A 12,375-nucleotide genomic window follows, 5' to 3' on the forward strand; every position below is an offset into this window, starting at 1 on the left:
CCTCCCAAGTACTGCGTCGCGAAGACGAACTGTGCCTATCCATGTCGCCTTGGCGCCGCTCTGGCCGCACAGTCCGGAGCTGTTCGAAAAGGGAGCCATGGCGTAGAAAGACAGCGCACCAGAGCCCCCGTGCACGGCGACGACGGCGTCGCTCCAGGACCGAAGCCACAGCGAGTCCAGCATCCTTGACGCGTTTCCCCTTCATTGAGGCGTCCTGCACATGAGCCATGGATTAGGGTATAAACTATTCAACAATTTTCGAATATTGATGTCGCAGATTTCTCAACTTATGGGTATTAAGGTATTTCCCTTTTTCTATTGCATAAACTCATACACCAAGAGTAGAGCCCCACTAAGGCATTCAATAAATTGTACGAATAATTGTTCCGTATTACGAATCCCAATCCTTCGTGATATGAAGTATTTCATAATAACGGAGCCTTTCTTCAATCCTCTAATTATCTCCGCAAGTGCGAAGCAACAGTTTTGTTGAATTTTTTGAGTGCTGAGTCCGGCTGCTCCTCGCGCTTGGAGGTTGGTCTACGTGTTGCCCTGCCTTTCCGAAATCTACGAGACTGCCATTCCAAATGCCTCACGCTGTAAGTGCATCCCGAAAAACTCACAAAGTAGAGAATCCTTACGAAGTCAAGTCGCTTTATATAGCAAAGTATTTTGAGCATTCGTAAGCTTACAGAGAAAATGCTGCGTAATTTAAGGACTATTTCTTAGTCGTACTAGAAAAAAAACAGATTGTGTAATAGTAGACCCGGGTGTGGGGGAAAGGCATGAAGACAGCACAGGGTCAAGAGCAAGTGGAGTCTTTATTAATCCGTTCATTAGATATACAGACTGTGGAGGGTGGGTAGCAGCGGGTAGCAGAGTCCGGACTTTTGGCGAAGCCAACTGACTGCACCGACTGGCACCATTGCTGCTGGCTAACAAGGGGTGTGGGAGAAAGATGCTCCCGGCCCGCTCCCCCGGGCCCTGGTGCACCTATGGCGGCATGCGTCATGGACCGTCACTTCCTCGACGCCGGCCAGCAGCTGGCCTACATTATCTTTCCATTTAAGGCTACATTCGGTTAATTATTCAAGCCCCCGATTGACGATGACAATGTCACTCTGCAGGACTTCCCCACTCAGACAGGGGATTTTTCCATGGTACAGAGCAACTTACTTTTAAGAAACGCGTTGAGTGTGGTTGTGCACTGCTAGAAATAACCACAACAAAAGTAAAAAATTTCTGGCAAATTTTTTATCAGGTATTCATTGTATTTTTTAAGTACAAAAATTTGTTGTACAAAGTACAATGGAATCGGTATGACGAGTGCTGTGCAGTCCAGGCCTCGTTGTGGTTTGTACAATTCTCGTTGTACTTTTAACAATCCCTGTTGTACTTTTATTGTACATTTTTTGTTGTACTATCCACAGTTTTTCTCGCAGTGTGCGCGAGGTGCGGGCCGGCAGTGGTTCGCGGAGGGCGGCATACCATTTTATCAATCTGTTGGTGAGTTGGTAACAGCGTTCAGTGGGGTACTTCGGAGGTAACCTAGACCAAAAGTCAGCGACAGAACGGGAGAAACAATACAGCGTCGCGTGGCTGTGCTGAACTGTGATGGGGGTCAAATGGGGGGAGTAGGGGTGAAGGCGGCGCGCGCATGCTACCCCCACTCTGCCCATCGCGGCCCCCACCACCGCTCGCACGGCCTCACGACGCTCTTTTGTTTCTCCCGATCTGTCGCTGACTTCCGGTCTAGGTTACCTCCGAAGTACCCTGTTGATTCATAAAAGGGCTGTGTTATTATTCACTCGTCTACTTTTTTACTATGAGAAAGGCGGTGTTGGAGATTATTCAGTTAATACGGGTTTAAAGGTGTTCACCATTGCTGATACAAACTGTTTTATAATTACCCTTTCCTGGATCCAAACCAATACACTAGAACCTACACCTCAGAAATTTGAAATGAAGGTGTATGATAGCCCCACTAGTTTTTTGAGAATTGAATTATCAAGAAGCAAAAAAGGGTTTTTTTTCTTTTCCAAACAAAGTACCAAAAGAAATACTTAGTAATTCGAGAGGGTGGATTGTAATCGCATGCCCACCCCCCTGGAAATTTTCAAAAGTGGATATTCTCAAAATCCGAACTCCACAGGAAGTAATGCAATTCCATATGCCGAAGTAGTTGGTTGCCAAGTATTCGGTCAACAAACCCAGGCCTGACATAAGCTTTGCAACAAAATTTTAGCCATTATAAGGGCAACCCAAAAGGAGAAGATCTTGTAAATGTAATATGGATTGAGATATCTTCAAGGAACCAAAAAAACTTGGCTTACTGTTTCCTTTCCCCCAGATCCTAAGTGTGGTATGCTATACTGACTCTGATTTTTACGGATCTGGACCTGACTTCAAAATGGGGAGTGCTTCTGGTTATGTAATCTATGAAGGTGGTCGCGAAGCTTGTTAGGGCAGGCCACTCTCTGGCGAACACCTACCTTGAAGGATTTTGCCCCCCCCCCCCCGGTTCATTTACCAGGACAAATTTCGCATCACTGCATTCTTCCCCACTTTGAAAGGAATTTAGTTGGTAGTGAAAAAAATGAAGAACTAATTATTTCACTATCTGCTAGGTGTGAACAGCTATACTTAAATTTGTAAATGATGTGTGACAAAATGCAAAGGAAACCAAAAGGGGATTCATTTTGGAAAAGATTTTAAAATGTTTTCAAGGTACCTTTTTCTTGAGGACGGCAGGATTTTTTAGGGGCCGTCCATAAAATACGTAACGCTTTTTGAGGCCATTTTTGACCCCCCCGCCCCTATGAAACTCAGCGTCACGCTGCCTCGGACCCCTCCTCCCTCCCCCCGGGGCGTTACGTGACGAATTGATCCAGGAAGCGGAAGAAGGGCATAACTTGACTTATCCCCAAATTGAGTTTTTATTTTATTATTGTGCCCTTTGGATGGTTTACATCATTTCACCAAAATTTTTTGACTGAAATTTCCCAAACAGTTTAGGGGAAAATCCACATGGAAAAAGGGTATAACTCAACTTAACCCCTTTTCAGTCTAAATTTCATTGGAAAAAGGAAAACCAACCTTATTACTGGTCCTTTGAAAAAACAAAAGGATATAACTCAATTGTGTTTTTTACTTGAAAAAAAATCAAAACTTAACCCCCCTAAAAATTTCAAGGGAAAAAAAGCTAAGTCCAAAAAATACACCAGAGTAACATACACTTTATGCAGACTATTGTTCCACTTGACTTGTCTCCAAATTCCTCTTTGTTTAGGAAATATAAGGTGAGCTGACTCTGTTTTCCATTTCAACGGAAAGTGATAAGTCGCAGAAATCCTCTACGGAGTGACCTTACACTTTTGATTTTTTTTCCAAAATTTTACTAATGCTTTTTGAAATTATTAACATCTGCAACATTCATTTGTTTTGTTTTAGTTTTCCCTGCTAACAGTTTTTTGTTTCTCCTGAAAAATGGCCAAAATTGAGTTATCCCCTTCTTCCGCTTCCTGGATCAATTGCTTAAAGGTTAAAAGCACGCAGAAACTGTCAAAACGTACGAGGAAACCACGATTTCACGCATTTAGGTATAGGTGTGCATGGGTCGATTGGCGTTACATCACGCCGGGTCGACCCCCCCCCCCATGAAACGCACCGTAACTGAAGCTCTGACCCCCTCCCCCCCTTAGGTGCATTACGTATTTTATGGACGGCCCCTTACGAAGTGCTTGTGAATACTTTCTGCGCCCTGCGTTGTGTCTGCACTGTAGAGACAGACATAAATAACCTCGCGGCATCTCCTGTAATCGAGGGACATTTTAGATTTGAAGAGGTCAAGAAATATCTTCTTGACAAGTAGTAGTCAGTGCAAGAGGATGATGGCACAAGAAATGTATCAAGATTTGAGTATGATCCAGCGACGAACCAAATACTTGGACCAGTCCATCCTCGATGACAAAACAGGTGCCCACGATGTTCCTAAAGCAGTAGTGTCACTGAGGGCATTCACGAGGAGAGAAGTGATACATTTGACAATGTCAATATTTTATTTGTTTAGTTGGTGACTTTAGCACGCCAGTCAAACTACGCCAAATAAGCCTTCTGTGATAAAAGGGGAACCGTTGGAAAACCGCTTCCTTAGCCGTGCTGTGTTGCGTTGAGGAAGGAATTGAAGCTATCAGCAATTACGAATTAGGATCTTTCAGGCATACTTGAGTAAGTTCAATGTGCACGGTTCTTCCGTGTAGACTTGAGGCTTAACCCGCGCACCAGTTGGGGTTCGTCATGCAGTTCGCCATGCAAGGCTTGGTGCAAGCTGCACCTCCGCATTGCGAAGAACACAGGCCGGTGCATTCCGAATTAGTGCATTGACCCTGGAATGCGAAGAAACGATATTGAGACCAGCGGAGCGGAAGCACACTGCAGGCAATAACCACAACAAAAGTACACAAATTTCTGGCAAATTTTTAATCAGGAATTGAGTGTACTTTTCAAGTACAACAATTGTTGTACAAAGTTCAATGGAACCGGCATGAGGAGTGCTGTGCAGTCTAGGGCTCGTTGTGGGTTGTACATTTCTCGTTGTACTTTCTACAATCCCTGTTGTACTTTTATTGTATAGTATCTGTTGTACTTTTGTTGTACTATCCACACTTTTTCTTGCAGTGCATCCTCAAATAGAACGCGGGGTGTAAAAATAGTATGAAAAAACCGTTAATGCCATCCTCAAAGTTCCTGCGCGTCAAAAATCGCATCCGATAGTTTAAGAACTATGATGGCCTAAGCCTGTAAGGAAACCATTCAACATCGAGACTGAACCTACGCTCGAGTTAAAGCGAGTGTCGGAAACGGCCCCGGCTATTGCAAGCCCTTTTTTTAAAACGCAAATCTGCGGTATGTATTAACTTTCAACCAACCATCCGCCCAGGCCTACGTGTAGAGGGTTCAAAGACACTTTAAGGCTGAAAACTGTTTCCGAAACTTAATTTTCCTGTCATCTGAGAGGCGCTGGAAAATGCATCAATATTTGCCCCACCCTCTTTTAAAGTTTTAACTCCAGCGCTTGTGCGATAACGTTTTATTGCAAGTTAATGTCCCTGCCGTAAAGGTCCTAATCAGCGATGGAACTTGTCATTCAAGCCAGCGTGTCGAACATACCCTGCGGACGCGGTGCGGCTCTGACAAAAAATTGGCCGTTGGTTCTGCTGGTAAGGCTTCGACAACCTGTTAAATAAATCATAGGCAGGATTAGTCTCTTCGAAATAGTATAGATAGCCTTTGGGTGACGCTCTCAGACGAACCGTTTGGCCGGGAGACGCCAAAAACTAACTGGGCCGCGAAGTTCAAAAGTTTGAACTTTGAATGGCGATATCTCAAATCAGCACCGTGGGTTTTTTTTTCTAGGTTTTGGTGAGAGGCTTCCTGATAGCTACCTCTAACGATTCCCAAAGTTTGGTACTGTTCGGAATTTGGTCCGGGTCAAAACACCGTTTTACTGGACTAACCAGCTGACAAATGTCACAGGCATGACATCAGTACTTTGGCGGGAAGTCACAATTGAAAGAGCAGACCGGAACAGGCAGCCTAGAGTTTGGACCAGGACACTGCAACTTGTTTTGCCCTCTGCTTAAGGGTCATAAGGGTCACATTTTGACCTGATTTAAGTTCGACACCCCATAGCGAGTGCAAACTATTTGGAAAGAAGCGCTCAGTGGGCCAGAAGACCGGCACAGGCGACCAAAACTCTGGTCGCGTTGAGCTCAAGCGTCGCTAAACAGGACTCGAGCCGAGCCTGTGACCGCACCAATGGATTCCTCCTTTGGAGAGCAATCGAGTCACACGTTCGGTTCGAGTTCCTGCTCAGAACCCCTGCGGAATTTTGACTACATCTACCGGTCTTCTGGCCTCCTGTGGAGCGTGTCTAGCACCCCATCAAGCTGCATTTACTGTACATACCAGCAGACCGACGACTGTCGCGAGTGCGAAGAAAAAAGGAAGTTTCATGTTGGCGTTGTGAACTCACTAAAGTCTCCCTCCGTATTTATACGATCGACTTCTGCCATAAAACGGACATCGTAAGACAAGTCACGAACGACAGGAGGTGCATCATCACGCCGCTCGCTCTTGCTCCAGGAACGTTGAAATTAATGTTACAAGCTGTCACGTTCTTTTCAGCACTGTGTCACATTCGTTTTGATGTCAATCAGCTATAATTATGCGAGGGGGTAACCACTCGCGTAATACCCTGTACACAAAAACCGTGTATTACGCGTAATACACGTGGTCGTAATACCATTTCTGCGTCTAATGAGCCAAATTTTTGCATTTTAAGGCCGTAATACACGTGTAATACCTCCGTAATACAGCGTAATACCGAGTAGTATGTACACGATTTCTTGAAGTGTTTACCCCCTCGTCCTTAGCATACACTTGAGCTTGCAGAGCACTTCCCGCACAGTAAAAACTCTACGCAGAACCGCTTCGCAATACGAAGAAAATGAAGGCATTGTAAAATCTACGAAGAAATGCTTCCTATTATGAAGCAAAATCCTTTGTAATACGAAGCATTTCTAAATAATACAAAGCAATCCTACAATGCCTTCACTTTCTTTGTAGTTATGAAGCAAATGCTTCGTAGGCTTTTAAGAGTGCGGGGCCACTGTGAAAGCGTTTAACAATTTGAGTAACCTTTGAAGATAGCTATCCCACTGCAAATCCAAGTGGGACATTTTGTCCCACACTTTAAAGTGTGCAGCATCCAGGACCCGCGGACCGCGGGGTCAGTAGCGAGGATGCCATCGGAGGACACCGGAGGGGCAGTCAACACCCCAAAGTTGAGTTCCGACCCCAAGTGTCCGATAAAGTACCCGTCTACGTGCCCGCTATTCACTCCAGAAGTCTCGTCACCTCGAAACTATTCACTCTGTAGATAATCTGAACATTTGTTCGTGTTTCACATTCACAAGTTTCAAATTTTTTGTTTGGGTTTGGGTCAAAATAGCTGACATTTACCTCGTCCTGCTCCCTCGAAAACAAATACGACGATGTCTAACTCGAAACAAACAAATCATTCGTGCTCGCTTAAAATCTTACGAAACCTTTGGAGAATACAGAGTACGAACTCATTTACTTTGTTATACGAAGAAATAATTCGTATAAATTACGAAGTATTTTCTTTGTAAGCTTATGTAAGCTCAAAATCCTTTGTTATAACAAGCAGCTTTTCTTTGTAAGGCCTAAAATAGTTTGCAAGTTTGTTAGAATGTGTTTGGACGTGTTCGGGGTTCGAAACTGGGTCTGGGATCATTTTGGTTTTCATCTCCATCATCAGCACCCTTGAAAACAACGCAGAAAACGAGGCTCAACTCGCAGAAAGTTTGTTCGAAACAGACCTTCCGAGAGGAGCGATGCAGACACACACGACTTCGGGTTCCTCGAATTTAGGAAAGTGTGTGGCGAGGATTCTCAGAAACTCAGCAGTTTGATGGTTTTGTCGCACCTTGTCAGCTCTCAAACGAAGGATGACAGTGCTCACAGCTCTGTGAGTCGTGACTTGGTAACACGAGCTCCGGGGGTACAGTCACACTGTTAAAAATGATCGTAGACTAACAAAATTTTGGAGAACAATTGTGTCGTTTTTAAACGACACATTTTGTTACGACTCGAGTCGTAAATATAAGACATACTTGTCCCTAATTCTAATAGCGAGACGTTCCATTTCAAAACGAAACAAGTCGTAAATTTACGACGCATACACTGGTGAAACTAAGGCTTAGTATTGCGCCTGTCCTCAAGCGTAATCTTGAAGCGCACTCCTGCGCTTGACTTCAAGCGTAAGAAAAGCTACGCTTGAAGCAGGGCGTTCCAGCCTTTAGTGCGCTTCAAAGAGGCGTAATACTACGCCTTAGTTTTACCACCGTATGCCACTGGGTAAAGGGTACGCCACTGACTCAAAATAACGTCAGAAATGAACTAGGTGGCCTTCAAAACACCATTTCTCTAAATTTAAGTCCGATAGGCGTAACTGTTTAGTCGAGAGACATACTCCTATTAGCGAATGGCTCCGAATCGGATCGGGATGGAAATAAGAGGAACATGTAAAACTTCCCAGATGAATTATTTTGGACCAAACTAGCACGAGGGTGCTTATTTAAACCCTATTTAGGCACGCAGACAATTATCAATCTAAATCGCGCAGGTGCCATAGTTTGTTTCCATTGAATCAAATGATGGAAAATTTCCCTCGAACATATCGAGGTTGTCCAAAGCTACTTCACACGTCTTTCCCCTCTTCCCAGTGGTACCTGGTTCGGCTGGCCGTGTTGCGAAGGCAGCAAAACTACCAGCATTCGTGCAACGGTGCTCCGCGCCCCCTCGTGCACGGGTCGAATGCGTGCCAAGACACGCTCCAGGTCTGGCCCACTGTGTCCGAAGACGACGTAGTTCTGGGAGAAGTGGGAGCGCGACACGATGTTGCCGGGGCACAACATGACCACTGGCAGTTGGCCCTCTCTGTGCAGCAGCCTCAGGGTGCCGAGAGCCGTCCGCTCGGCCACGTTGGGGGCGCTGATGACACACACTGTTGGCTTCAGCACTCACTCGTATATCAAGGGCGCCGGAAGTGGGGTGCAGGAGGGGGACCTCCCCTCCCCCCAAACTTTCAGACACAAACCCCCCCTACTTTCAGACACAACAGTGCCATTTTGAGCTCGAAATAAGGAGAATACTCAAGCAAAGTCGCAATTTCTTCGATTTTTGGCTTCTAGCTCGCTTCGCTCGCAGGTTTCTTTAATTTTCCTCTATAATTTTACCGTTTCCAGTGTTAAAAGTTTAAATTCTGGCGAATATGCCTATTGAAAAGTTACGACTGAGGATTTTCTGTTGAGTGCCAGCAGCAGAGGAGGGTACGCTGGGAATAGAGCGACGTCACGTTCGTTTTAGTACGAAGTCCCAAGAGTCCCGGGTGGAGACATCAGTTCCAGAACCACTGTTTATTCTTACTTTTACACCCGGAGTTCGCTTCAAAGAGTGTACTGGCAGTAAATTAAAGGCCAAAATACAAGTTGTACTTTTCCGCAGTAAGACAACAGTTTTTCGGTGACCTTTACTCTACAAACTGAAGTGTGTACTCAGTATGCGTCTACAGATGCATAAGTACAATCTACACCGTTAAAAATCCACTGTAATATTACAACACAATCACCTACAGTAATGCTGTTTAATAACAACAGTATTGTTTTCTGTCTGAACGGGAAACCTATCCAGAAACAGCACTTTCGTTTCATAACAATCTTCTTGTCAAGTAACAACAATGTAATCGTCATTCAAAATAGTTGTGTTGTCGTTGAACAGGTTTCATGTTTAGAAACGGCCTTTTGCAATCTTAAAACATATTGTTGTCAGGTTATAAGGGTCTTGTTTAATAACAGCACGATGAAATCAACACAAATGTTGGGAAGACATCGTTGAAGACTCCAAAGAAGTGATCCAGGAAGCGGAAGAAGGGAATAACTTGACTTATCCCCAAATTGAGTTTGTATTTTAATATTGTGCCTTAGAATGGTTTCCATCATTACACCAAATTATTTGACTGAATCCCAAGCAGTTTAGGAGAAAATCCACATGGAAAAAGGGTATAACTCAACTTAACCCCTTTTACGGTCTAAATTTCATTGGAAAATGGAGATAACTCAACGGAAGTCCACATGAGTCCGTTTGACAAATTGGCAAAAGGATATAACTCAACTTGTATTTTTATGAATCTTGTGTAAAAAGAATCAACTCAACTTAGCCCCCCTTAATTTTAAATTTCAATTTGGAAAAAAGAGCTAAGTCCAAAAAGTACACCAGAGTAACATACACTTTATGCAGACTATTGTTCCACTTGACTTGTCTCCAAATTCCTCTTTGTTTAGGAAATATAAGGTGAGCTGACTCTGTTTTCCATTTCAACGGAAAGCGATAAGTCGCAGAAATCCTCTACAGAGTGACCTTACACTTTTTATTTTTTTTCCAGAATTTTACTAATGCTTTTTGAAATTATTAACATGTGCAACATTCATTTGTTTTGTTTTAGTTTTCCCTCCTAACAGTTTTTGGTTTCTCCTGGAAAATGGCCAAAATTGAGTTATCCCCTTCTTCCGCTTCCTGGATCAAGTATTGTTTTATTACAATCGAACTGTCAGAAAACAGCACCGAGGGCTACAACATGCTTGTAATAAAACAAGTCGTGCTGCTATCAAACTTAACAGCATAAGTGCTGTTAATTTACAGCACTTTTTTTAACAGTGTACGCAGATGCATACTTGGCTAAGTACACATCTACTGATGCATACTCAGGTGAGTGCATAACTACAGATCCATACTTGGCTGAGTACACACCTACAGATGCATACCTAACTCATCCAAATGCGTACTCAGTACACATTTCAGTTTGTAGAGTAGTATTATCACCCAAATTTAGTTGAGGATGCTTATCTTGTCCAAAATTTTGGATGATAGAATTATTCTAACCCAAATTTGGGCAATAAAGAATACCCCATCCAAAATTTTCGGCGTCACTGTGACTCTTTCATTGCAAGTGCTCCTCAGTAAAACTTTCTTGTTTCAATATAAGACTTTCTAGGGTGAATGCCTAACAACCAGTGAAGAAACGTAGTAGTTGGTACCTTTCGTTTCCGCTCGGCATACAAAGCACGAGCCCGCCTAGCTGTACTTGTTGCGCAAGGTGTTGATGCGAAAACTTGAAGAGGAACGCCACCATCAAACCGACGTCGGCGGAGGCAGGGTCGTGGTCGTCCGGCATCACTGGTGGTCCAAGTGAAGCCTTGGCAATCGGACGAACTGCGAGCGAAGCGAGGAAGAGCGCCAGCAGTAGCTGCATGGTTGCATCTGCGATCCAGATGAGCACATCAGGATAAAACACTGTGGTAAAAAGCTACAGAAAATTATGTTTATGTTATTGTTTTTGGTGCGATTCTCTGCAGGCCTCTTGTCAACAGTCTCCTCCGTAAGGCCTTACAGTCTTTTCCGTAGGTAGGACCCAACAGTTTCCTAGGAGACTTTATAGTGCCACGGAGAACACTGAGTTCCTGCGGACGATATTAGGTCCTACAGAGAATATTGACAACACAAGTTATTGGCACGGTAAATGAAAAAAAAATGAAGGGGAGGTACCACCCTAAAATAGTTACAAAATATTAATTTGAATTGCATTTTAATCCAGCTGTTTGTTATTGACATACTTCTTAATCTTATCGCAATTTAATGTCAACATCTAGCAAGCGGTTTCCTCTAAAAAAAAACAAAAAAAAACAATTAACACCATTAAACGGTAGCGCAGGCAAAACCAGGACGCTTACTTACGCTTAAAGCACATCAAAGGTGCAAAGTACGCTAACTCTGCTTTCAATAACTAAATGAAAGGAATAAAGACTTTTTAATTGAAGGTTACAACTCTTTTTAAAACCTTGTACTGTATGCCTGTGAATCAGTCATTCTTCATGAACGTTACAATGATGTCCCATGCCTCTTTTCGGCCAAATGGTTTGTCCTACAGAGACGCGTTTGATGCTCTGAAACGTTCTAAAATTGGGTTTAAAAATTTCTGAGATATTTAGGCGACTTTTGGAAGTTGCAACATGTCTCGATGCATAGTTTACGGGCTGTCTTTAAAATACGTCACGCGTTTTTTGGTCATTATTTTTGACCGCCCACCCCTTCCTGCGCATCGCAGGTACTGCTCAACGTGAGGTCTACGTGACTTTTCATTATAATGAAAAAAAAGTGTAGTTAAATTTACCACACTGATCCTAGTTAAACGAGCATTAGTTGATATGACTAGAATTCTAGTCATTTTCACTAGATTTTTAGTTGCATCTACCAGTATGGGTGTGGTAACATTTACCAGCCGTCTAGTTTAAAACTCTGGTAGATTTTACTAAACTGTATTGTAATTGTCACCACACTTAAAATCCAGTTAAATTTGATAATTTTGTAACGTACTGCATCCACACAGTCCCCAGCAACCTTCAAAGTTCCGCTTTGAGCCGAAAATCCCTCCTTGATCATAGCATGAGATGAGCGGCCGGACGACGCACAGAGTCCTCAGGTGACGGAGCCGTAGACCCACATGTGGCGTGATAGCGCAGTGGTAACGAGCTTGGCTCGTATGAAGAAGGTTCGGAGTTCGACTCCGGGCAGCGCTGAGGCGAAAAGCGATCGCGATTCAAAGTTGCGTGATGCTTGCACGTGAACTTGAACGTCACCTTTATTTTCACATTTTCTTTCTCTTTTTCTTCTTTATTTAGGATATATTTTAACTAAAAAATTTAGTTATTTTTACCACACGAGGGTGCTGGCGGC

At 43.6% G+C, this 12,375-nt stretch overlaps 1 protein-coding gene across 1 annotated transcript in view; it reads right to left on the minus strand.

Annotated features, from left to right (window-relative positions):
- Positions 1 to 11,866, minus strand: part of LOC117645504 — a 12,906-nt gene extending 1,040 nt beyond the window's left edge. Inside the window, exons 1-5 of the mRNA XM_034385760.1 lie at positions 11,813 to 11,866; positions 11,033 to 11,102; positions 10,680 to 10,935; positions 8,316 to 8,577; positions 136 to 214 (exon numbers count right to left, since the gene is read on the minus strand). Of these exons, the coding sequence (XP_034241651.1) occupies positions 136 to 214; positions 8,316 to 8,577; positions 10,680 to 10,935; positions 11,033 to 11,102; positions 11,813 to 11,866 (721 nt within the window). The remainder of the gene's footprint in view (positions 1 to 135; positions 215 to 8,315; positions 8,578 to 10,679; positions 10,936 to 11,032; positions 11,103 to 11,812) is intronic.
- Between the last annotated feature and the right edge of the window lie 509 nt (positions 11,867 to 12,375).

Source organism: Thrips palmi, unplaced genomic scaffold (genome assembly GCF_012932325.1).
Source record: "Thrips palmi isolate BJ-2018 unplaced genomic scaffold, TpBJ-2018v1 HiC_scaffold_18, whole genome shotgun sequence".
NCBI lineage: Eukaryota > Metazoa > Arthropoda > Insecta > Thysanoptera > Thripidae > Thrips > Thrips palmi.